The 27,678-nt window shown below is 43.7% G+C and overlaps 1 protein-coding gene across 2 annotated transcripts in view; it reads left to right on the top strand.

Annotated features, from left to right (window-relative positions):
- The first annotated feature begins 14,320 nt into the window (after positions 1 to 14,320).
- sgk1 (serum/glucocorticoid regulated kinase 1) overlaps positions 14,321 to 27,678 on the top strand; it is a 103,683-nt gene continuing 90,325 nt past the window's right edge. Inside the window, exons 1-2 of one of the 2 annotated variants that reach the window (XM_036976412.2) lie at positions 14,321 to 14,733; positions 15,275 to 15,498. In XM_036976412.2, coding sequence (XP_036832307.2) covers positions 15,331 to 15,498 — 168 coding nt within the window. In that variant the 5' untranslated portion in view covers positions 14,321 to 14,733; positions 15,275 to 15,330. Of the gene's footprint in view, positions 14,734 to 15,256; positions 15,499 to 27,678 lie in introns of those variants that run through there. The other variant, XM_090233322.1, reaches the window with a different exon arrangement.

The following is a 27,678-nucleotide window of genomic DNA, read 5'->3' as shown; positions in this document are numbered from 1 at the left end:
GAAGAACCCGGTATTCAAAGTGCCCTAACGGAGTGTTAAACGCCGTCTTCCACTCGTCCCCCTCCCTGATGCGCACGAGATGGTAAGCGTTACGAAGGTCCAACTTAGTGAAAAACCTGGCTCCCTGCAGGATCTCGAAGGCTGAAGACATAAGAGGAAGCGGATAACGATTCTTAACTGTTATGTCATTCAGCCCTCGATAATCTATGCAGGGGCGCAGAGACCCGTCCTTCTTCTTGACAAAAAAAAACCCCGCTCCGGCGGGAGAGGAGGAGGGGACTATGGTACCGGCGTCAAGAGCTACAGACAAATAATCCTCGAGAGCCTTACGTTCGGGAGCCGACAGAGAGTATAGTCTACCCCGGGGGGGAGTGGTTCCCGGAAGGAGATCAATACTACAATCATACGACCGGTGTGGAGGAAGAGAGGTGGCCCTGGACCGACTGAACACCGTGCGCAGATCGTGATATTCCTCCGGCACCCCTGTCAAATCACCAGGCTCCTCCTGTGAAGAAGAGACAGAGGAAACAGGAGGGATAGCAGACATTAAACATTTCACATGACAAGAGACGTTCCAGGAGAGGATAGAATTACTAGACCAATTAATGGAAGGATTATGACAAACTAGCCAGGGATGGCCCAAAACAACAGGTGTAAAAGGTGAACGAAAAATCAAAAAAGAAATGGTTTCGCTATGATTACCAGAAACAGTGAGGGTTAAAGGTAGCGTCTCACGCTGAATCCTGGGGAGAGGACTACCATCCAGGGCGAACAAGGCCGTGGACTCCCTTAACTGTCTGAGAGGAATGTCATGTTCCCGAGCCCAGGTCTCGTCCATAAAACAGCCCTCCGCCCCAGAGTCTATTAAGGCACTGCAGGAAGCTGACGAACCGGTCCAGCGTAGATGGACCGACAAGGTAGTGCAGGATCTTGAAGGAGAGACAGGAGTAGTAGCGCTCACCAGTAGCCCTCCGCTTACTGATGAGCTCTGGCTTTTACTGGACATGAAGTGACAAAATGACCAGCAGAACCGCAATAGAGACAGAGGCGGTTGGTGATTCTCCGTTCCCTCTCCTTAGTCGAGATGCGGATACCTCCCAGCTGCATAGGCTCAGCTCCCGAGCCGGCAGAGGAAGATGGTAGTGATGCGGAGAGGGGGGCAACGGAGAACGCGAGCTCCTTTCCACGAGCTCGGTGACGAAGATCAACCCGTCGCTCAATGCGAATAGCGAGTTCAATCAGGGAATCCACGCTGGAAGGGACCTCCCGGGAGAGAATCTCATCCTTTACCTCTGCGCGGAGACCCTCCAGAAAACGAGCGAGCAAAGCCGGCTCGTTCCAGCCACTGGAGGCAGCAAGAGTGCGAAACTCAATAGAGTAGTCTGTTATGGATCGATTACCTTGACATAGGGAAGACAGGGCCCTGGAAGCCTCCTCCCCAAAAACAGATCGATCAAAAACCCGTATCATCTCCTCCTTAAAGTCCTGATACTGGTTAGTACACTCAGCCCTTGCCTCCCAGATTGCCGTGCCCCACTCACGAGCCCGTCCAATAAGGAGAGATATGACGTAGGCGACACGAGCAGTGCTCCTGGAGTAAGTGTTGGGCTGGAGAGAAAACACAATATCACACTGGGTGAGGAACGAGCGGCATTCAGTGGGCTCCCCAGAGTAACACGGCGGGTTATTGATTCTGGGCTCCGGAGATTCGAAAGCCCTGGAAGTGGCCGGTGGATCGAGGCGGAGATGGTGAACCTGTTCTGTGAGGTTGGAGACTTGGGTGGCCAGGGTCTCAACGGCATGTCGAGCAGCAGACAATTCCTGCTCGTGTCTGCCTAGCATCGCTCCCTGGATCTCGACGGCTGAGTGGAGAGGATCCGAAGTCGCTGGGTCCATTCTTGGTCGGATTCTTCTGTTACGGTGAGTGAATGAGGACCCAAAAGCGAACTAACTTAAACAGAGCTTCTTTAATAACCAAACATAGGTAGGCTCAGATAGACCGGCAGATTCCAACAGGACAGGACAAGGTTACTGCAAACATGACGATAGTCTGGCTCAGGCATGAAACACAACAAACAAGAATCCGACAAGGACAGGAACAAAAACAGAGAGAGATATAGGGGACTAATCAGAGGGAAAAGGGGAACAGGTGGGAGAAGGGGTGACGAGGTAGTCAAGAGGAGACAAGGAACAGCTGGGGGAAAGCGGGGGAGAAAAGGTAACCTAATACGACCAGCAGAGGGAGACAGGGTGAAAGGAAAGGACAGAAAGACACAACATGACAATACATGACAGTATCAGTGTTAGTATTGCAGTCAGGTAGATATCAGTGTTACTATTGAATTCAGGTAGGTATCAGTGTTAGTATTGGAGTCAGGTAGGTACTGTATCAGTGTTAGTATTGGAATCTGGTAGGTATCAGTGTTAGTATTGCAGTCAGGTAGATATCAGTGTTACTATTGAATTCAGGTAGGTATCAGTGTTAGTATTGGAGTCAGGTAGGTACTGTATCAGTGTTAGTATTGGAGTCTGGTAGGTATCAGTGTTAGTATTGAATTCAGGTAGGTATCAGTGTTACTATTGAATTCAGGTAGGTATCAGTGTTAGTATTGCAGTCAGGTAGATATCAGTGTTACTATTGAATTCAGGTAGGTATCAGTGTTAGTATTGGAGTCAGGTAGGTACTGTATCAGTGTTAGTATTGGAGTCTGGTAGGTATCAGTGTTAGTATTGAATTCAGGTAGGTATCAGTGTTACTATTGAATTCAGGTAGGTATCAGTGTTAGTATTGCAGTCAGGTAGATATCAGTGTTACTATTGAATTCAGGTAGGTATCAGTGTTAATATTTTGGTATCTTATTAGGATCCCCATTAGCTGTTGCAAAAGCAGCAGCTTCTCTCCCTGGGGTTCCACACAGAACATGAAACATAATACAGAATTACATAATATAGAACATCAATAGACAAGAACAGCTCAGAACTACATACATTTTTTAAAAGGCACACGTAGCCTACATATCAGTGCATTTACACAGACTATCTAGGTCAAATAGAGGAGAGGCGTTGTGGCGCGAGGTGTTGCTTGATCTTTGTTTTGAAACCAGGTTTGCTGTTAATTTGATCAATATGAGATGGAAGGAAGTTCCATGCAATTAGGGCTCTTGATAATACTCTACGTTTTCCTGAATTTGTTCTGGATTTGGGGTGAAAAGACCCCTGGTGACATGTCTGGTGGGGTAAGTGTGTGTGTCAGAGCTGTGTGTAAATTGACTATGCAAACAAGTTGGGATTTTCAACAAATTAATTTATTTTCGTCCCCACAGTGACCCTATGTTAATTTCCCAACCAGAATCCATGGATTGCAGGCAACATCTGCATTGAGCTAAAGGCTAGAGCTTCCACTTTCAAGGAGCGGGACACTAATCCGTACGCTTATAAGAAATTCCACTATGACCTCCGACGAGCCATCAATCAGACAAAGCATCAATACAGGACTAAGATCGAATCTTACTACGCCAGCTCTGCAAAATATCACAGATTGCAAAGGGAAACCCATACACAAGCTACCAGATGAGTTAAAAGCCTTCTATGATCACTTTGAGGAAAGCAACACCGAACCATGCATGACAGCACCAGTTGTTCCAGACGACTGTGTGCTCTTTCTCTCCGCAGGCAATGTGAGTAAGCCCTATTACTATTATTTTTTTTTACCTTTATTTAACTAGGCAAGTCGGTTAAGAACAAATTCTTATTTTCAATGACGGCCTAGGAACAGTGGGCTAACTGCCTGTTCAGGGGCAGAACAACAGATTTGTACCTTGTCAGCTCGGGGATTTGAACTTGCAACCTTTCAGTTACTAGTCCAACACTCTAACCACTAGGCTACCCTCAACATTCACAAGGCCTTGGGGCCAGATGGATTACCAGGATGCGTACTCAGACCAGCTGGCAGGTGTCTTCACATAACATTTTCAACGCCTCCCTGACCCAGTCTGTTATACCTACATGTTTCAAGAGAACCACCTGTCTAAATGTAGCATTGAAAGGCTATTCATGGCTCACATTAACACCATCATCCCAGACCCCCTGGACCCAGTCTGACTGACATATCGCCCCAACAAATCCACAGATGACACCGTCTCTATTGCACTTCCCACCTATTGCACTTCAATACCATAGTGCTCTCCAAGCTCACCACTTGGCTCAGGATCCTGGGACTGAAAGACCTCCCTCTGCAACAGGATCCTTGACTCATAACGGCCACCTCCCTCCCTCTCTGCCACACGCTCGACAAGCGGTACCGGAGCATAAAAAAATGCATTGACACGCTTTTGCTCTTCTGACTCATCACACACGCTGCTGCTACTGATCTTTCCTGTTGCATGGTTACTTTAGCCCTACCTATTGGTGTTGCACTTGGCTAGAACATGAAAAATGGTTAAATGTTGGAATTCGTGTTACTTTCGGTACATCTGTCAAATGTGTCTCACGGATCAAGCCTGTCTATATCAGTGCAACCGACCCCTTATTATAATGCACATTGCTATAGCCTGGACTGCATCATGTTAGCTCCACTAACTCACTGCTAGCCTGGGCTGCATCATGTTAGCTCCACTAACTCACTGTTAGCCTGGGCTGCATCATGTTAGCTCCACTAACTCACTGTTAGCCTGGGCTGCATCATGTTAGCTCCACTAACTCACTGCTAGCCTGGGAGTCTGGGCTGCATCATGTTAGCTCCACTAACTCACTGCTAGCCTGTACTGGGAGTCTGGGCTGCATCATGTTAGCTCCACTAACTCACTGCTAGCCTGGGAGTCTGGGCTGCATCATGTTAGCTCCACTGACTCAATGCTAGCCTGGGAGACTGGGCTGCATCTTGTTAGCTCCACTAACTCACTGCTAGCCTGGGAGTCTGTTAGCTCCTCTAACTCACTGCTAGCCTGCTAGCCTGGGCTGCATCATGTTAGCTCCACTGCTAGCCTGCTAGCCTGGGCTGCATCATATTAGCTCCACTGCTAGCCTGCTAGCCTGGGCTGCCTCATATTAGCTCCACTAACTCACTGCTAGCCTGCTAGCCTGGGCTGCATCATGTTAGCTCCACTGCTAGCCTGGGCTGCATCATGTTAGCTCCACTGCTAGCCTGCTAGCCTGGGCTGCATCATGTTAGCTCCACTGCTAGCCTGGGCTGAATCATGTTAGCTCCACTGCTAGCCTGCTAGCCTGGGCTGCATCATGTTAGCTCCACTGCTAGCCTGCTAGTCTGGGCTGCATCATGTTAGCGCCACTGCTAGCCTGGGCTGCATCATGTTAGCGCCACTGCTAGCCTGGGCTGCATCATATTAGCTCCACTGCTAGCCTGCTAGCCTGGGCTGCATCATGTTAGCTACACTAACTCACTGCTAGCCTGCTAGCCTGGGCTGCATCATGTTAGCTCCACTGCTAGCCTGGGCTGCATCATGTTAGCTCCACTGCTAGCCTGCTAGCCTGGGCTGCATCATGTTAGCTCCACTGCTAGCCTGGGCTGAATCATGTTAGCTCCACTGCTAGCCTGCTAGCCTGGGCTGCATCATGTTAGCTCCACTGCTAGCCTGCTAGTCTGGGCTGCATCATGTTAGCGCCACTGCTAGCCTGGGCTGCATCATGTTAGCGCCACTGCTAGCCTGGGCTGCATCATGTTAGCTCCACTGCTAGCCTGGGCTGCATCATGTTAGCTCCACTGCTAGTCTGCTAGCCTGGGCTGCATCATGTTAGCTCCACTGCTAGCCTGCTAGCCTGGGCTGCATCATGTTAGCTCCACTGCTAGCCTGGGCTGCATCATGTTAGCTCCACTGCTAGCCTGGGCTGCATCATGTTAGCTCCACTGCTAGCCTGGGCTGCATCATGTTAGCTCCACTGCTAGCCTGGGCTGCATCATGTTAGCTCCACTGCTAGCCTGGGCTGCATCATGTTAGCTCCACTCACGATGCACAGAAGTTAACACACTTGAATAATGCAACACAGCATGAAGAAATGTTAAACTGTTAATTCCAATGTCCCTACAGGCTAGAACACTTTACAATGGCAGAAGATACCGGTAACGTCCATCTTTCTAGGCCAACGTTCCTTGCTAGCTGACATCTAAATTCACTACCCTGTTACTTTGTTTGTGATAATATGCAAATAATAACGCAAAATACGCTGATTTCAAAGCTGATTGCCACTAAAAAAAAATGTATTAATTCACTCATGAAGAGAGAGCGAAGTGACTGCCTCCTGAATGATGTCATCACTGGTGAAAGAGAAGGCATCCATTTTTAAAAAATATATATATATAAGAATCTTCTTCTATGGAAATGATGATCAGTGCAATAAAATAAGTCCCAAATGGAATGGAAACAGCTTGATTGTCATCTGTAGCCCCGTGAAATCAGCCAAAACCAGCTCAAAACACTCCTATTGAATAATATGTATTCACCTGTATTGTGGATAGGCCTGGGCTACATCTTGATTTAACCTGATTCGTTGATTCATTGATTCATTAATGCATAGATGGCAGTCACTGCAAAATGTTTGTGAAAATTTAGTTTGTGAATGTAATGATATTGAACTCAAAAGATGCCCAACGATTGAACAGAGGTGTAGCTGAGTTGATCTGTTTGGATTTCGGGGACTAATAGGCCTTTATTTTCGCCATGATATCATTTAGCATCGTGATTCTTAACTTGGTATCAGTTAAGATGTCAAAATGCTGGTATCGTGACAACGCCTATATGTACATATCTACCTCAATTACCTTGTACCTCTGTACATTAAGCAAATAAAGGTGAAATAAAAAAATAAAAAACATTGACTCAGTACTGGTCCCCAGTGTATATAGCCAAGTTATCATTGACTCAGTACTGGTACCCTGTGTATATAGCCAAGTTATCATTGACTCAGTACTGGTACCCTGTGTATATAGCCAAGTTATCATTGACTCTGTACTGGTACCCTGTGTGTATATAGCCAAGTTATCATTGACTCAGTACTGGTACCCTGTGTATATAGCCAAGTTATCATTGACTCAGTACTGGTACCCCGTGTATATAGCCTAGTTATCATTGACTCAGTACTGGTACCCAGTGTATATAGCCAAGTTATCATTGACTCAGTACTGGTACCCTGTGTATATAGCCAAGTTATCATTGACTCAGTACTGGTACCCTGTGTATATAGCCAAGTTATCATTGACTCTGTACTGGTACCCAGTGTATATAGCCAAGTTATCATTGACTCAGTACTGGTACCCAGTGTATATAGCCAAGTTATCATTGACTCAGTACTGGTACCCTGTGTATATAGCCAAGTTATCATTGACTCTGTACTGGTACCCTGTGTATATAGCCAAGTTATCATTGACTCTGTACTGGTACCCTGTGTATATAGCCAAGTTATCATTGACTCAGTACTGGTACCCCGTGTATATAGCCAAGTTATCATTGACTCAGTACTGGTACCCCGTGTATATAGCCAAGTTATCATTGACTCAGTACTGGTACCCCGTGTATATAGCCAAGTTATCATTGACTCAGTACTGGTACCCCGTGTATATAGCCAAGTTATCATTGACTCTGTACTGGTACCCTGTGTATATAGCCAAGTTATCATTGACTCAGTACTGGTACCATGTGTATATAGCCAAGTTAGCACTGACTTAGTACTGGTACCCTGTGTATATAGCCAAGTTATCATTGACTCAGTACTGGTACCCAGTGTATATAGACTAGTTATCATTGACTCAGTACTGGTACCATGTGTATATAGCCTAGTTATCATTGACTCAGTACTGGTACCATGTGTATATAGCCAAGTTAGCACTGACTTAGTACTGGTACCCTGTGTATATAGCCTAGTTATCATTACTCAGTACTGGTACCCTGTGTATATAGACTAGTTATCATTACTAATTGACTTAGTACTGGTACCATGTGTATATAGCCTAGTTATCATTGACTCAGTACTGGTACCATGTGTATATAGCCAAGTTAGCACTGACTTAGTACTGGTACCCTGTGTATATAGCCTAGTTATCATTACTCATTGACTTAGTACTGGTACCATATGTATATAATCTAGTTATCATTACTCATTTACTCAGTACTGGTACCCTGTGTATATAGCCGAGTTAGCATTGACTCAGTACTGGTACCCTGTGTATATAGCAGAGTTATCATTACTCAGTACTGGTACCCTGTGTATATAGCCGAGTTAGCATTGACTCAGTACTGGTACCCTGTGTATATAGCAGAGTTATCATTACTCATTGACTTAGTACCGGTACCATGTGTATATAGCCTAGTTATCATTGACTCAGTACTGGTACCATGTGTATATAGCCAAGTTAGCACTGACTTAGCACTGGTACCCTGTGTATATAGCCTAGTTATCATTACTCAGTACTGGTACCCTGTGTATATAGACTAGTTATCATTACTAATTGACTTAGTACTGGTACCATGTGTATATAGCCTAGTTATCATTGACTCAGTACTGGTACCATGTGTATATAGCCAAGTTAGCACTGACTTAGTACTGGTACCCTGTGTATATAGCCTAGTTATCATTACTCATTGACTTAGTACTGGTACCATATGTATATAATCTAGTTATCATTACTCATTTACTCAGTACTGGTACCCTGTGTATATAGCCGAGTTAGCATTGACTCAGTACTGGTACCCTGTGTATATAGCAGAGTTATCATTACTCAGTACTGGTACCCTGTGTATATAGCCGAGTTAGCATTGACTCAGTACTGGTACCCTGTGTATATAGCAGAGTTATCATTACTCATTGACTTAGTACCGGTACCATGTGTATATAGCCTAGTTATCATTGACTCAGTACTGGTACCATGTGTATATAGCCAAGTTAGCACTGACTTAGCACTGGTACCCTGTGTATATAGCCTAGTTATCATTACTCAGTACTGGTACCCTGTGTATATAGACTAGTTATCATTACTAATTGACTTAGTACTGGTACCATGTGTATATAGCCTAGTTATCATTGACTCAGTACTGGTACCATGTGTATATAGCCAAGTTAGCACTGACTTAGTACTGGTACCCTGTGTATATAGCCTAGTTATCATTACTCATTGACTTAGTACTGGTACCATATGTATATAATCTAGTTATCATTACTCATTTACTCAGTACTGGTACCCTGTGTATATAGCCGAGTTAGCATTGACTCAGTACTGGTACCCTGTGTATATAGCAGAGTTATCATTACTCAGTACTGGTACCCTGTGTATATAGCCGAGTTAGCATTGACTCAGTACTGGTACCCTGTGTATATAGCAGAGTTATCATTACTCATTGACTTAGTACTGGTACCATGTGTATATAGCCTAGTTATCATTGACTCAGTACTGGTACCATGTGTATATAGCCAAGTTAGCACTGACTTAGTACTGGTACCCTGTGTATATAGCCTAGTTATCATTACTCAGTACTGGTACCCTGTGTATATAGACTAGTTATCATTACTAATTGACTTAGTACTGGTACCATGTGTATATAGCCTAGTTATCATTGACTCAGTACTGGTACCATGTGTATATAGCCAAGTTAGCACTGACTTAGTACTGGTACCCTGTGTATATAGCCTAGTTATCATTACTCATTGACTTAGTACTGGTACCATATGTATATAATCTAGTTATCATTACTCATTTACTCAGTACTGGTACCCTGTGTATATAGCCGAGTTAGCATTGACTCAGTACTGGTACCCCGTGTATATAGCCGAGTTATCATTTACTCAGTACTGGTACCCAGTGTATATAGACTAGTTATCATTTGGGGCGGCAGGGTAGCCTAGTGGTTAGAGCGTTGGACTAGTAACCGGAAGGTTGCAAGTTCAAACCCCCGAGCTGACAAGGTACAAATCTGTCGTTCTGCCCTTGAACAGGCAGTTAACCCACTGTTCCCAGACCGTCATTGAAAATAAGAATTTGTTCTTAACTGACTTGCCTGGTTAAATAAAGGTAAAATAAAATAAAACAATTACTCAGTACTGGTACCCAGTGTATATAACCAAGTTATCATTACTCAGTACTGGTATATAGTCGAGTTATCATTGGTATCATTGGCTGGTACCCTAGCCTGGTTATCATTGACTCTGTACTGGTACCCAGTGTATATAGCCAAGTTATCATTGACTCAGTACTGGTACCCAGTGTATATAGCCAAGTTATCATTGACTCAGTACTGGTACCCTGTGTATATAGCCAAGTTATCATTGACTCAGTACTGGTACCCCGTGTATATAGCCAAGTTATCATTGACTCAGTACTGGTACCCTGTGTATATAGCCAAGTTATCATTGACTCAGTACTGGTACCCAGTGTATATAGACTAGTTATCATTTGGGGCGGCAGGGTAGCCTAGTGGTTAGAGCGTTGGACTAGTAACCGGAAGGTTGCAAGTTCAAACCCCCGAGCTGCCCTTGAACAGGCAGTTAACCCACTGTTCCCAGACCGTCATTGAAAATAAGAATTTGTTCTTAACTGACTTGCCTGGTTAAATAAAGGTAAAATAAAATAAAACAATTACTCAGTACTGGTACCCAGTGTATATAACCAAGTTATCATTACTCAGTACTGGTACCCAGTGTATATAGCCAAGTTATCATTGACTCAGTACTGGTACCCAGTGTATATAACCAAGTTATCATTACTCAGTACTGGTATATAGTCGAGTTATCATTGGTATCATTGGCTGGTACCCTGTGCCTGGTTACCATTGCTCACTGTGCATTTATTTAAGTAAACATTTCACTGTTAGTCTACATTTGTTGTTTACGAAACATGTGGCAAATTTGATTTGACACTAATGCACTGTCTTAGCTGCTCTGAGTATTTCTCTGGGCTTTTTGAGAAGTACATTATGCCTAAGTGTGTTGACATCATTTAGTGACTGTCATCGTTTTTATTTTTTTATATTTAAAAAAACAAAAAAAAACATTTCGTGCATTTTTTTTGTTCCTCGGACAAATTTGAATTCATAAGCGGAGATTTCATCTAAAGTTTTGTAGAAACAGCCTGTGGTGTACGCTGAGGCTGTTTTCTTGAGAAAATGCATGTTTTATTGAGGATAGAGAGGGGAGGGGTGATGAGGGAGAGTGAGGATAGATGGGGGAGGGGTGATGAGGGAGAGTGAGGATAGATGGGGGAGGGGTGATGAGGGAGAGTGAGGATAGAGAGGGGAGGGGTGATGAGGGAGAGTGAGGATAGAGAGGGGAGGGGTGATGAGGGAGAGTGAGGATAGAGAGGGGAGGGGTGATGAGGGAGAGTGAGGATAGAGAGGGGAGGGGTGATGAGGGAGAGTGAGGATAGAGAGGGGAGGGGTGATGAGGGAGAGTGAGGATAGATGGGGGAGGGGTGATGAGGGAGAGTGAGGATAGAGAGGGGAGGGGTGATGAGGGAGAGTGAGGATAGAGAGGGGAGGGGTGATGAGGGAGAGTGAGGATAGAGAGGGGAGGGGTGATGAGGGAGAGTGAGGATAGAGAGGGAGGGGTGATGAGGGAGAGTGAGGATAGAGAGGGAGGGGTGATGAGGGAGAGTGAGGATAGAGAGGGGAGGGGTGATGAGGGAGAGTGAGGATAGAGAGGGGAGGGGTGATGAGGGAGAGTGAGGATAGAGAGGGGCGGGATGATGAGGGAGAGTGAGGATAGAGAGGGGAGGGGTGATGAGTGAGGATAGAGAGGGGAGGGGTGATGAGGGAGAGTGAGGATAGAGAGGGGAGGGGTGATGAGGGAGAGTGAGGATAGAGAGGGGAGGGGTGATGGGTGAGGATAGAGAGGGGAGGGGTGATGAGGGAGAGTGAGGATAGAGAGGGGAGGGGTGATGAGGGAGAGTGAGGATAGAGAGGGGAGGGGTGATGAGGGAGAGTTAGGATAGAGAGGGGAGGGGTGATGAGGGATAGTGAGGATAGAGAGGGGAGGGGTGATGAGGGAGAGTGAGGATAGAGAGGGGAGGGGTGATGAGGGAGAGTGAGGATAGAGAGGGGAGGGGTGATGAGGGAGAGTGAGGATAGAGAGGGGAGGGGTGATGAGGGAGAGTGAGGATAGAGAGGGGAGGGGTGATGAGGGAGAGTGAGGATAGAGAGGGGAGGGGTGATGAGGGAGAGTGAGGATAGAGAGGGAGGGGTGATGAGGGAGAGTGAGGATAGAGGGGAGGGGTGATGAGGGAGAGTGAGGATAGAGAGGGGAGGAGTGATGAGGGAGAGTGAGGATAGAGAGGGGAGGGGTGATGAGGGAGAGTGAGGATAGAGAGGGGAGGGGTGATGAGGGAGAGTGAGGATAGAGAGGGAGGGGTGATGAGGGAGAGTGAGGATAGAGAGGGGAGGGGTGATGAGGGAGAGTGAGGATAGAGAGGGAGGGGTGATGAGGGAGAGTGAGGATAGAGAGGGAGGGGTGATGAGGGAGAGTGAGGATAGAGAGGAGAGGGGTGATGAGGGAGAGTGAGGATAGAGAGGAGAGGGGTGATGAGGGAGAGTGAGGATAGAGAGGGGAGGGGTGATGAGGGAGAGTGAGGATAGAGAGGGGAGGGGTGATGAGGGAGAGTGAGGATAGAGAGGGGAGGGGTGATGAGGGAGAGTGAGGATAGAGAGGGAGGGGTGATGAGGGAGAGTGAGGATAGAGAGGGGAGGGGTGATGAGGGAGAGTGAGGATAGAGAGGGGAGGGGTGATGAGGGAGAGTGAGGATAGAGAGGGAGGGGTGATGAGGGAGAGTGAGGATAGAGAGGGAGGGGTGATGAGGGAGAGTGAGGATAGAGAGGGAGGGGTGATGAGGGAGAGTGAGGATAGAGAGGGGAGGGGTGATGAGGGAGAGTGAGGATAGAGAGGGGAGGGGTGATGAGGGAGAGTGAGGATAGAGAGGGAGGGGTGATGAGGGAGAGTGAGGATAGAGAGGGAGGGGTGATGAGGGAGAGTGTGGATAGAGAGGGGAGGGGTGATGAGGGAGAGTGAGGATAGAGAGGGGAGGGGTGATGAGGGAGAGTGAGGATAGAGAGGGGAGGGGTGATGAGGGAGAGTGAGGATAGAGAGGGGAGGGGTGATGAGGGAGAGTGAGGATAGAGAGGGAGGGGTGAACAGCTGAAGCTGTTTTCTTGAGAAAATGCACATTTTACAGAGCATGTCTCACTGTTCTTAAATTCCAACTGATTTTGAGACAGTGTTAGGCTGCTTCCCAAATGGCACCCTATTCCCTATGAGCCCTCTGGTCAAATATAGTGCACTATAAAGGAAATAGGGTGCCATTTGGGACAGACTCTAGCTATCCAGAGAGACTGAATGATTGTTTATATCCCCTGGGTATCTCTTTGAGAAATGAGCTCTGTAAAATAAAAAAAACACACACACACACACACACACCACCCCTAATGGTTAGTGTAGCAGAGTATACAGAGAGATGAGAGGTTTACAGATTCATCACAATTCACTAGAATAAGATATGTGAATGAACAATGAGGGTTGACCAGCGTGACCATGCTGACTGTAAGACATCAACGTCACCCTGTGACCCTGTGACCCTTCACTCCTCTTTCAGAGAGAGAGAGAGAGGGCGAGAGTGGGAGGGAGAGATGAGAGAGGTCGAGAGAGAGGAGAGCGGTGAGAAAGAGGAGAGAGGGGGAGAGAGGAGAGAGGGGGAGAGAGAAGAGAGGTGAGAAAGAGGAGAGAGGGGGAGAGAGGAGAGAGGGGGAGAGAGAGGAGAGGTGAGAAAGAGGAGAGAGGGGGAGAGAGAAGAGAGGTGAGAAAGAGGAGAGAGGGGGAGAGAGGAGAGAGGTGGAGAGAGAGGAGAGGTGAGAAAGAGGAGAGAGGGGGAGAGAGGAGAGAGGGGGAGAGAGGAGAGGGGGAGAGAGGAGAGAGGGGGAGAGAGAAGAGCGGTTAGAAAGAGGAGAGAGGGAGAGAGAGGAGAGGGGGAGAGAGAGGAGAGAGGGGAGAGAGGAGAGAGAGGACAGGTGGAGAGAGAGGAGAGCAGGGATAGAGGGATAGAGAGAAGAGCGGTGAGAAAGAGGAGAGAGGAGAGAGGGGGAGAGAGAGGAGAGGGGGAGAGAGAGGAGAGCAGGGATAGAAGGGGAGAGAGAAGAGCCGTGAGAAAGAGGAGAGAGGGGGAGAGAGGAGAGAGAGAAGCAGAGTGGGAGAGAGAGGGATAGAGCATCAACTGCAGCATAAAAATTATAGAGGGGAGGGGTGATGAGGGAGAGTGAGGATAGAGAGGGAGGGAATGAAGGAGAGAGAGGGAGAGATGGAGAGAGGGAAGGAGCATGTTGTTCACTGTAGAGCTTTCATTGATAAAGTAGCTCTCGCCTTGCGCTGGTCTCTGTCTGCAGCTGGAGTGTGTACGGATGAACCCAGCATCAACAGCACATCTCTCTCTCTCTCTCTCTCGTTCAGCCTGCAACAGAAACAACAAAGCAACAAAACCACAGCTAGCAGAGCAGATGCACAGGGACCATAACAGCAGTTCTGGGACCAGCAGATGCACAGGGACCATAACAGCAGTTCTGGGACCAGCAGATCAGGGACCATAACAGCAGTTCTGGGACCAGCAGATCAGGGACCATAACAGCAGAGCTGGGACCAACAGATCAGGGACCATAACAGCAGTTCTGGGACCAGCAGATCAGGGACCATAACAGCAGTTCTGGGACCAGCAGATCAGGGACCATAACAGCAGAGCTGGGACCAGGATAGCAAGAGGTAAGACAGAATACGCACGCACGCACGCACGCACGCAGACTAATGCACACATAGAAGAACATACATGCTCGTACCGGAATGTAAACAAAGACTGAAGCATGAGCATGGACAGGCAATGAGCAATCCAATCTTCGTCTCAATCACGCTGTCTCTGCAGTCGCATCAGCAAGGAACACCTCACTCCTGTCTCAACCAGGGACAGGGTCTACAGAAGGCTAGTCTGCTATCTCTCTGTCTCTCACTCTCTCTATTCTCCCTTTCTCTCTATCTATTATCCCTCTCCTCCTCTCTCTTTCTCTGTCCTCCTTCCCCACCTCTCTATTCTCCCTCCCCCCTTTCTCTCTCTCTCTCTCTCTCTCTCTCTCTCTCTCTCCTTACCAATCTCTCCTTTACCCTCTCACTAGTACCATCTATTTTTTTCATTCGCTTTATCTCTGAATCCTTCCTGTTTCTCTCAGAATCCTCTCACTCCTCCCTCATTACTCTCCCTCTCTTTTTTTCTCTCTCTCTCTCTCTCTCTCTCTCTCTCTCTCTCTCTCAGCCTGTCAATCCATCACTCTGGGCTCTACCGAGGCTAGTGTTCTACCACTGGCCAACATGAAGCTGCTGAACGGAGGAGGAGGAGGAGGAGGAGGAAAAGGAGGAGGAGAAGAAGAAGTAAGAGGAGGAGGAGGACGAGGAGGAGGAGGAGAAGGACGAGGAGGAGGAGAGAAGAATGCATTCTCCTTCAAGAAGTGTTCTGCTTTTCAGTTTGTGAAGAGAAAGGTGAGCTCCAACAATGCAGAGGATGTAATTGTGGAAGTACGAGACAATGAAATAGCATTTCATTTTAATCTTCCAGAAAAGATAAAACAAATATTACGAATATAAATGGTGGAGTTATGTGACATATGCGGAAAAGGTACAGAGCATTCGGAAAGTATTCAGACCCCTTGACTTTTTCCACGTTACAGCCTTATTCTAAAATTGATTAAATCGTTTTTTCACCCCTCATCATTCTACACACAATACCCCATAGTGTCAAAGCAAAAACAGGTTTTTAGAAATTTTTCCAGATTTATAAAATTTAAAAAATGAAATATCACGTTTAAATAAGTATTCAGACCCTTTACTCAGTACTTTGTTGAAGCACCTTTGGCAACGATTACAACCTCCAGTCTTCTTGGGTGTGATGCTGCAAGCTTTGCACACCTCTATTTGGGGAGTTTCTCCCATTCTTCTCTGCAGATCCTCTCAAGCTCTGTCAGGTTGGATAGGGAGCGTCGCTGCACAGCTATTTTCAGGTCTCTCCAGAGATGTTTGATTGGGTTCAAGTCCAGGTTCTGGCTGGGCCACTAAAGGACATTCAGAGACTTGTCCCGAAGCCACTCCTGCATTGTCTTGGCTGTGTTCTTAGTGTCGTTGTCCTGCTGGAAGGTGAACCTTTGCCCCAGTTTGAGGTCCTGAGCGCTCTGGAGAAGGTTATTATCAAGGATCTTTGTACTTTGCTCAGTTCATCTTTCCCTCTATCCTTACTAGTCTCCCAGTCCCTGGCCGGCCAGAGGGAAGCCTTTGGAACAGATGATGTAATGATAGAACAAAGGATAGAACAGATGATGGAACAGATGATGTAATGATGGAACAGATGATGGAACAGATGATGTAATGAGGGAACAGATGAGGTAATGATAGAACAGATGATGTAATGATAGAACAGATGATGTAATGATAGAACAGATGATGTAATGGTAGAACAGATGATGTAATGGTAGAACAGATGATGTAATGATGGAATAGATGATGTAATGATAGAACAGATGATGGAATGATGGAATAGATGATGTCATGATAGAACAGATGATGTAATGATAGAACAGATGATGTAATGATGGAATAGATTATGTAATGATAGAACAGATGATGTAATGATAGAACAGATGATGTAATGATGGAACAGATGATGTAATGATAGAACAGATTATGTAATGATATAACAAATGATGTAATGATGGAACAGATGATGTAATGATAGAACAAATGATGTAATGATGGAACAGATGATGGAACAGATGATGTAATGATAGAACAAATGATGTAATGATGGAACAGATGATGGAACAGATGATGTAATGATAGAACATATGATGTAACGATAGAACAGATGATGGAATGATGGAACAGATGATGTAATGATGGAACAGATGATGTAATGATGGAATAGATGATGTAATGATGGAATAGATGATGTAATGATAGAACAGATGATGTAATGATGGAATAGATGATGTAACGATAGAACAGATGATGGAATGATGGAATAGATGATGTAATGATGGAATAGATGATGTAATGATAGAACAGATGATGTAATGATGGAATAGATGATGTAACGATAGAACAGATGATGGAATGATGGAATAGATGATGTAATGATGGAATAGATGATGTAATGATAGAACAGATGATGTAATGATAGAACAGATGATGTAATGATGGAACAGATGATGTAATGATAGAACAGATGATGGAATGATGGAATAGATGATGTAATGATGGAATAGATGATGGAATGATGGAATAGATTATGTAATGATGGAATAGGTGATGTAATAATGGAACAGATGATGTAATGATAGAACAGATGATGTAATGATAGAACAAATGATGTAATGATGGAACAGATGATGTAATGATGGAACAGATGATGGAACAGATGATGTAATGATGGAACAAATGATGTAATGATGGAACAGATGATGGAATAGATGATGTAATGATAGAACAGATGATTTAATGATAGAACAAATGATGTAATGATAGAACAAATGATGTAATGATAGAACAGATGATTTAATGATAGAACAAATGATGTAATGATAGAACAGATGATGTAATGATAGAACAGATGATTTAATGATAGAACAAATGATGTAATGATAGAACAGATGATGTAATGATAGAACAAATGATGTAATGATGGAACAGATGATGGAACAGATGATGTAATGATAGAACAGATGATGTAATGATAGAACAGATGATGTAATGATGGAACAGATGATGTAATGATAGAACAGATGATGGAACAGATGATGTAATGATGGAACAGATGATGTAATGATAGAACAGATGATGTAATGATGGAATAGATGATGGAATGATGGAATAGATTATGTAATGATAGAACAGATGATGTAATGATAGAACAGATGATGTAATGATGGAACAGATGATGTAATGATATAACAGATGATGTAATGATGGAACAGATGATGTAATGATAGAACAGATGATGTAATGATGGAACAGATGATGTAATGATAGAACAAATGATGTAATGATGGAACAGATGATGGAACAGATGATGTAATGATGGAATAGATTATGTAATGATGGAATAGATGATGTAATGATGGAATAGATGATGTAATGATGGAATAGATGATGGAATGATAGAACAGATGATGTAATGATGGAATAGATTATGTAATGATGGAATAGATGATGTAATGATGGAATAGATGATGTAATGATGGAACAGATGATGGAATGATGGAACAGATGATGTAATGATAGAACAGATGATGGAATGATAGAACAGATGATGTAATGATAGAACAGATGATGTAATGATAGAACAGATGATGTAATGATGGAACAGATGATGTAATGATGGAATAGATGATGTAATGATGGAATAGATGATGTAATGATGGAACAGATGATGGAATGATGGAACAGATGATGGAATGATGGAACAGATGATGTAATGATAGAACAGATGATGGAATGATAGAACAGATGATGTAATGATAGAACAGATGATGTAATGATAGAACAGATGATGTAATGATGGAACAGATGATGTAATGATGGAATAGATGATGTAATGATGGAATAGATGATGTAATGATGGAACAGATGATGGAATGATGGAACAGATGATGTAATGATAGAACAGATGATGGAATGATAGAACAGATGATGTAATGATAGAACAGATGATGTAATGATGGAATAGATGATGTAATGATGGAATAGATGATGTAATGATGGAACAGATGATGTAATGATGGAACAGATGATGGAATGATGGAATAGATGATGTAATGATGGAATAGATGATGTAATGATGGAATAGATGATGTAATGATGGAACAGATGATGTAATGATGGAATAGATGATGTAATGATGGAATAGATGATGTAATGATGGAATAGATGATGTAATGATGGAATAGATGATGTAATGATGGAATAGATTATGTAATGATAGAACAGATGATGTAATGATAGAACATATGATGTAATGATAGAACAGATGATGTAATGATGGAATAGATGATGTAATGATGGAATAGATGATGTAATGATGGAACAGATGATGTAATGATGGAACAGATGATGGAATGATGGAATAGATGATGTAATGATGGAATAGATGATGTAATGATGGAATAGATGATGTAATGATGGAACAGATGATGTAATGATGGAATAGATGATGTAATGATGGAATAGATGATGTAATGATGGAACAGATGATGTAATGATGGAACAGATGATGGAATGATGGAATAGATGATGTAATGATGGAATAGATGATGTAATGATGGAATAGATGATGTAATGATAGAACAGATGATGTAATGATAGAACAGATGATGTAATGATGGAATAGATGATGTAATGATGGAATAGATGATGTAATGATAGAACAGATGATGTAATGATGGAACAGATGATGTAATGATAGAACAGATGATGTAATGATGGAACAGATGATGTAATGATAGAACAGATGATGGAATGATGGAACAGATGATGTAATGATGGAACAGATGATGTAATGATAGAACAGATGATGTAATGATAGAACAGATGATGTAATGATGGAACAGATGATGTAATGATAGAACAGATGATGGAATGATAGAACAGATTATGTAATGATGGGAGCTCCATCACACTAGCCTCTGTTTACTAATATCCAAGCATGGAACTTCCTGTGTGTGTGTGTGTGTGTGTGTGTGTGTGTGTGTGTGTGTGTGTGTGTGTGTGTGTGTGTGTGTGTGTGTGTGTGTATGACCAGATGACTTGCTTTACAGTAAAGAAGAGAGGAGAAGGCATGATTCATTTATAAACCAGCCTGAAGACCAGATGACTAGCTTTACAGTAAAGAGGAGAGAGGAGAAGGCCTGATTCATTTATAAACCAGCCTGAAGACCAGATGACTAGCTTTACAGTAAAGAATAGAGGAGAAGGCAGGATTAATTTATAACCCAGCCTGAAGACCAGATGACTTGCTTTACAGTAAAGAGGAGAGAGGAGAAGGCCTGATTCATTTATAAACCAGCCTGAAGACCAGATGACTTGCTTTACAGTAAAGAGGAGAGAGGAGAAGGCATGATTCATTTATAAACCAGCCTGAAGACCAGATTACTTGCTTTACAGTAAAGAGGAGAGAGGAGAAGGCCTGATTCATTTATAAACCAGCCTGAAGACCAGATGACTAGCTTTACAGTAAAGAGGAGAGAGGAGAAGGCCTGATTCATTTATAAACCAGCCTGAAGACCAGATTACTTGCTTTACAGTAAAGAGGAGAGAGGAGAAAGCCTGATTCATTTATAAACCAGCATGAAGACCAGATGACTTGCTTTACAGTAAAGAGGAGAGAGGAGAAGGCATGATTCATTTATAAACCAGCCTGAAGACCAGATGACTAGCTTTACAGTAAAGAGGAGAGAGGAGAAGGCCTGATTCATTTATAAACCAGCCTGAAGACCAGATGACTTGCTTTACAGTAAAGAGGAGAGAGGAGAGGAGATGTTTAGATAATATTTAATATGATTCCAACATAGTGCTGACTGAGAACTACTCAGCATATCATAGTGCTACTATTGTAGTATCCGTCATATGGATAAAGGTATTTGTTGGTAAAATACTGTTAGACGATTGGTGGGATTTATTATTATTTCATTGGCTACTATTTGTATGATTATTACTATCACTCTTGATATAATGAGTTATTTTTAATTATTAGTATTTTCCATTTGTTTTGTTATCTTTTGTTATGTGGCTTATTCCAAAAGAGGACGCTCCTCTCATAGGGCCGATAGCGGTTTTGTCTGGGTGCTTGAAGGGGGGCAGTAAATGACGGAGTCGTCTATGATCGGTTTTGTCTGGGCGCTTGAAGGGGGGCAGTAAATGACGGAGTCGTCTATGATCGGTTTTGTCTGGGCGCTTGAAGGGGGGCAGTAAATGACGGAGTCGTCTATGATCGGTTTTGTCTGGGCGCTTGAAGGGGGGGCAGTAAATGACGGAGTCGTCTATGATCGGTTTTGTCTGGGCGCTTGAAGGGGGGCAGTAAATGACGGAGTCGTCTATGATCGGTTTTGTCTGGGCGCTTGAAGTGGGGGCAGTAAATGACGGAGTCGTCTATGATCGGTTTTGTCTGGGCGCTTGAAGTGGGGGCAGTAAATGACGGAGTCGTCTATGATCGGTTGAAAGAGGAAGCAAAATAAACATGCTTTCTTTTCAGTCTCCTCCGTTTCCACTAACTGAAGTTAACTGTAAGGGATTTTTTTTCCCTAATAATCAACATCTGTACAGAAAGACTTGTGTCAAATTGCAGAGGAGTAACTTCTTGCTGATATTCAAGTTTTAAAACTCCCGGGATGGATGGCATTCCAGTTGAAGGTACTGTAAATTAAACCTTAAAAATATATTCAAAGATCCAGTATTAGCATGTTTTAACAACTACTATGAGAAGGGTAAACTATCAGGTACTCAGCAAGAAGGTCTGATTTCACTATTACTGAAACAGAACCCATGTGGTAAATACAGTATACAGATCCAGTCTACCTAAAAAAACAGGCCTGGTATTCATTGATCCAGTCTACCTAAAAAAACAGGCCTGGTATTCATTGATCCAGTCTACCTAAAATAACAGGCCTGGTATTCATTGATCCAGTCTACCTAAAAAAACAGGCCTGGTATTCATTGATCCAGTCTACCTAAAAAAAAAGGCCTGGTATTCATTGATCCAGTCTACCTAAAAAAACAGGCCTGGTATTCATTGATCCAGTCTACCTAAAAAAACAGGCCTGGTATTCATTGATCCAGTCTACCTAAAAAAAAGGCCTGGTATTCATTGATCCAGTCTACCTAAAAAAACAGGCCTGGTATTCATTGATCCAGTCTACCTAAAAAAACAGGCCTGGTATTCATTGATCCAGTCTACCTAAAAAAACAGGCCTGGTATTCATTGATCCAGTCTACCTAAAAAAACAGGCCTGGTATTCATTGATCCAGTCTACCTAAAAAAACAGGCCTGGTATTCATTGATCCAGTCTACCTAAAAAAACAGGCCTGGTATTCATTGATCCAGTCTACCTAAAAAACTGGAGGCCCTTTACACTTCAATGTTGTGATGCAAAAAAATATAGCATTATGTATTGCACATAGAATTTTTAAAAAAAGTTATTGTTGGATATTTTTCATCCTGATCAGAAAGTTTTATTTTACATGGACGATACATTGGAGATAATATTAGACAAGTACTGGAAACAATAGAATACTATGAAACATCTGGAAAACCAGGCCTGGTATTCATTGCATATTTTTGAAAAGGCTTTTGATAAAGTAATACTAGAATATATACAGTGAATAAATTCCTGGACTATTTTAATTTTGGAGAGTATCTTATACAACAGGTTAGCATCATACCCAAGAAGACACGAGGCTGTAGTTGCTGCCAAAGGTGCTTCAACAAAGTACTGAGTAAAGGGTCTGAATACTTATGTAATTGTGATATTTCAGGACTTTATTTTATTAGATTAGAGAAGAAATATAAAAAAAATCTAAAAACCTGTTTTTGCCTTTGTCAATATTAATTATATTAATTAATTATACATATATTGTGTGTAGATTGATAAGGTACAACAATAAGACAACAATTTATTTATTAATTATTAATTATGTTAATTAATACGTACAATTATACGTACAATTTAATCAGTTTTAGAATAAATCTGTAACTGAACAAAATGTGGAAAAAGTCAAGGGGTCTGAAAACTTTCTAAACGCACTGTATACATTGGGGCAAAAAAGTATTTACTCAGCCACCAATTGTGCAAGTTCTCCCCTTAAAAAGATGAGAGAGGCCTGTACTTTTCATCATAGGTACACTTCAACTATGACAGACAAAATGAGAGAAAAAAATCCAGAAAATCACATTGAAGGATTTTTTATTTATTTATTTGCAAATTATGGTGGAAAATAAGTATTTGGTCAATAACAAAAGTTTATCTCAATACTTTGTTATATACCCTTTGTTGGCATTGACAGAGGTCAAATGTTTTCTGTAAGTCTTCACAAGGTTTTCACACACTGTTGCTGGTCAATTCTCAATTCAATTCAAAGGACTTTGTCGGATACAAGTGAAATAGATAATAAATTAATGTGAAATAAACAATGAAAAATTAACAGTAAACATGACACTTTCAGAGAAGTTTCAGAGGAACATTCCAAAAGTCATATTATGTCTATATACAGAGTTGTAACGATGTGTAAATAGTTAAAGTACAAAAGGGAAAATAAATAAACATAAATATGGGTTGTATTTACAATGGTGTTTGTTCTTCACTGGTTGCCCTTTTCTTGTGGCAACAGGTCACAAATCTTGCTGCTGTGATGAACACTGTGGAATTTCACCCAGTAGATATGGGAGTTTATCAAAATTGGGTTTGTTTTTGAATTATTTGTGTATCTGTGTAATCTGAGGGAAATATGTCTCTCTAATATGGTCATACATTGGGCAGGAGGTTAGGAAGTGCAGCTCAGTTTCCACCTCATTTTGTGGGCAGTGTGCACATAGCCTGTCTTCTCTTGAGAGTCAGGTCTGTCTATGTCGGCCTTTCTCAATAGCAAGGCTATGCTCACTGAGTCTGAACATAGTCAAAGCTTTCCTTTCCTAATTTGCTCTGTTTTTTGTTAATTCTTTCCAATGTGTCAAGTAATTATCTTTTTGTTTTTTCATGATTTGGTTGGGTCTTGTGTTGCTGTCCTGGGGCTCTGTGGGGTCTGTTTGTGTTTGTGATCAGAGCCCCAGGACCAGTTTGCTTAGGGGACTCTTCTCCAGGTTCATCTCTCTGTAGGTGATGGCTTTGTTATGGAAGGTTTGGTGGTTGTAGAATTTAACGGCTCCTGTCTGGATTTTGATAATTAGCGGGTATCGGCCTAATTCTGCTTTGCATGCATTATTTGGTGCTCTAGTTCTCTCTCTTTCTCTCTCTCTCTTTCTCTCTCTTTCACACACACACACACACACACACACACACACACACACACACACACACACACACACACACACACACACACACAGTTACTAAAACTGTGATGTCTGTGAGTATAACATAACTCATATGGCAGGCAAGAAAAATTCCAATCAGTGAGTGAGAAATCTGAGGTTTGTAGGTTTTCAAGTCTTAGCCTATCCCAATATACAGTGTCTATGGGGTCATACTGCACTTCCTAAGGATTCCACTAGATGTCAACAGTCTTTAGAACCTTGTTTCAGGCTTCTACTGTGAAGTGGGAGAGAATGAGAGCTGATTGAGTTATGCGTCTGCCAGAAGGCCATATGCTCAGTCAGGCGCACGCCCGTGAGCGTTAGCTCCATTCCCTTTCATTCCTAAAGACAAAGGAATTCTACGGTTGAAACATTATTGAAGATTTATGATAAAAACATCCTAGAGATTGATTATATATGTTTGACATGTTTCTACGAACTGTAATATAACTTTTTTTGACTTTGTCTGGACCTAGTTGGATTACTGTACTAAATGTGCGAACAAAAAGGAAGTATTTAGACATAAATGATGGACATTACCGAACAAAACAAACATTTATTGTGGAACTGGGATTCCTGGGAGTGCATTCTGATGAAGATCATCAAAGGTAAGTGAATATTTATAACGCTATATCTGACTTCTGTTGACTCCATAACATGGCGGGTATCTGTATGGCTTGTGTTTGTCTCTGGGCGCTGTACTCAGATTATTGCATGGTCTGCTTTTTTCATAAATCTTTTTTGAAATCTCACACCGCGGTTGCATTAAGGAGAAGTATGTCTATAATTTCATGCATAACAGTTGTATTTTCATCAACATTTATGATCAGTATTTGTGTAAATTGACGTGGCTCTCTGCACTTTCACCGGATGTTTTGGAGGCAAAACATAACAATGTTTGAGGAATTTTAATTATGAGATTTCTGTTGTTTGAATTTGGCGCCCTGCACTTTCACTGGCTGTCGGTCAGGTGGGACGTTAGCGTCCCACGTACCCTAGAGAGGATATTGTTAAGAGAGCCCCAACCCCTTTAGTGTCCCACGTACCCTAGAGAGGATATTATTAAGAGAGCCCCAACCCCTTTAGTGTACCCTAGAGAGGATATTATTAAGAGAGCCCCAATCCCTTTAGTGTCCCACGTACCCTAGAGAGGATATTATTAAGAGAGCCCCAATCCCTTTAGTGTACCCTAGAGAGGATATTATTAAGAGAGCCCCAACCCCTTTAGCGTCCCACGTACCCTAGAGAGGATATTATTAAGAGAGCCCCAATCCCTTTAGTGTCCCACGTACCCTAGAGAGGATATTATTAAGAGAGCCCCAACCCCTTTAGTGTCCCACGTACCCTAGAGAGGATATTATTAAGAGAGCCCCAATCCCTTTAGTGTCCCACGTACCCTAGAGAGGTTATTATTAAGAGAGCCCCAACCCCTTTAGTGTCCCACGTACCCTAGAGAGGATATTATTAAGAGAGCCCCAATCCCTTTTACACGTGACATCTCACTCAGTCGGAGATAGAGAATATACCCCCTGACAGCACCTTCCTCCAATAGGGAGGAGAGAGGAATGACACGTTAGAGACAGATCTATTGTTTCTGTGGCTAAGAGGTGAATAGGGGATGGAGAGAGGGAGAGAGGTGAGGGAGAGAAAGGGAGAGGGAGAGAAAGGGAGATGGAGAGATGTAGAGAGAGAGAGAGAAGTAGAGAGAAAGAGGGAGAGATGGAGAGGGAGAGGGAGAGATGTAGAGAGAGAGGGAGAGATGTAGAGAGAGAGAGGGAGAGAAGTAGAAAGAGAGAGAGGGAGAGAGGGAGAGAGAGAGGGAGAGAGGGAGAGAGAGAGAGGGAGATAGAGAGATAGAGAGAGAGGGAGAGAGGGAGAGAGGGAGAGAGGGAGAGAGAGGGAGATGGAGAGAGGGAGAGACAATTAAAGAGCACAGGAGCAAACGAGAGTCACACTCAATGCCGAGGTAGTGATGACTCATTCTGTCCTCCCCTCCTTATGTGGCAGACTCTGTGTGTGTGTGTGTGTGTGTGTGTGTGTGTGTGTGTGTGTGTGTGTGTGTGTGTGTGTGTGTGTGTGTGTGTGTGTGTGTGTGTGTGTGTTTGACATCCTTTGGACCTTGTATGTAATGGTCCTGCTAGTGTCTCTTGTCTCCTCTTCTGAAGAAATCTCACATCTCAGCCAGGTGTCAGGTCTTCTCAGTCTGTTGTCAGGTCCCCTCAGCCTGTTGTCAGGCCACCTCAGCCTGTTGTTAGGTCATCTCAGCCTGTTGTCAGGTCATCTCAGCCTGTTGTCAGGTCATCTCAGCCTGTTGTCAGGTCATCTCAGCCTGTTGTCAGGTCATCTCAGCCTGTTGTCAGGTCATCTCAGCCTGTTGTCAGGTCATCTCAGCCTGTTGTCAGGTCATCTCAGCCTAGTGCCAGGTCATCTCAGCCTGTTGTCAGGTCATCTCAGCCAGGTGTCAGGTCATCTCAGCCTGTTGCCAGGTCATCTCAGCCTGTTGTCAGGTCATCTCAGCCTGTTGTCAGGTCATCTCAGCCTGTTGTCAGGTCATCTCAGCCTGTTGTCAGGTCATCTCAGCCTGTTGTCAGGTCATCACAGCCTGTTGTCAGGTCATCTCAGCCTGTTGTCAGGTCATCTCAGCCTGTTGTCAGGTCATCTCAGCCTAGTGCCAAGTCATCTCAGCCTGTTGCCAGGTCATCTCAGCCTGTTGTCAGGTCATCTCAGCCTGTTGTCAGGTCATCTCAGCCTGTTGTCAGGTCATCTCAGCCTGTTGTCAGGTCATCTCAGCCTGTTGTCAGGTCATCTCAGCCTGTTGCCAGGTCATCTCAGCCTGTTGTCAGGTCATCTCAGCCTGTTGTCAGGTAATCTCAGCCTGTTGCCAGGTCATCTCAGCCTGTTGCCAGGTCATCTCAGCCTGTTGCCAGGTCATCTCAGCCTGTTGCCAGGTCATCTCAGCCTAATGTCAGGTCATCTCAGCCTGTTGTCAGGTCATCTCAGCCTGTTGTCAGGTCATCTCAGCCTGTTGTCAGGTCATCTCAGCCTGTTGTCAGGTCATCTCAGCCTGTTGCCAGGTCATCTCAGCCTGTTGTCAGGTCATCTCAGCCTGTTGTCAGGTCATCTCAGTCTGTTGTCAGGTAATCTCAGCCTGTTGTCAGGTCATCTCAGCCTGTTGTCAGGTCATCTCAGCCTGTTGTCAGGTCATCTCAGCCTGTTGTCAGGTCATCTCAGCCTGTTGTCAGGTCATCTCAGCCTGTTGTCAGGTCATCTCAGCCTGTTGCCAGGTCATCTCAGCCTGTTGTCAGGTCATCTCAGCCTGTTGTCAGGTAATCTCAGCCTGTTGCCAGGTCATCTCAGCCTGTTGCCAGGTCATCTCAGCCTGTTGCCAGGTCATCTCAGCCTGTTGCCAGGTCATCTCAGCCTAATGTCAGGTCATCTCAGCCTGTTGTCAGGTCATCTCAGCCTGTTGTCAGGTCATCTCAGCCTGTTGTCAGGTCATCTCAGCCTGTTGTCAGGTCATCTCAGCCTGTTGCCAGGTCATCTCAGCCTGTTGTCAGGTCATCTCAGCCTGTTGTCAGGTCATCTCAGTCTGTTGTCAGGTAATCTCAGCCTGT

Source organism: Oncorhynchus mykiss, chromosome 4 (assembly GCF_057628025.1).
Source record: "Oncorhynchus mykiss isolate SJ-2025 chromosome 4, ASM5762802v1, whole genome shotgun sequence".
Lineage (NCBI taxonomy): Eukaryota > Metazoa > Chordata > Actinopteri > Salmoniformes > Salmonidae > Oncorhynchus > Oncorhynchus mykiss.
This window is presented reverse-complemented; position numbering and strand designations above follow the sequence as displayed.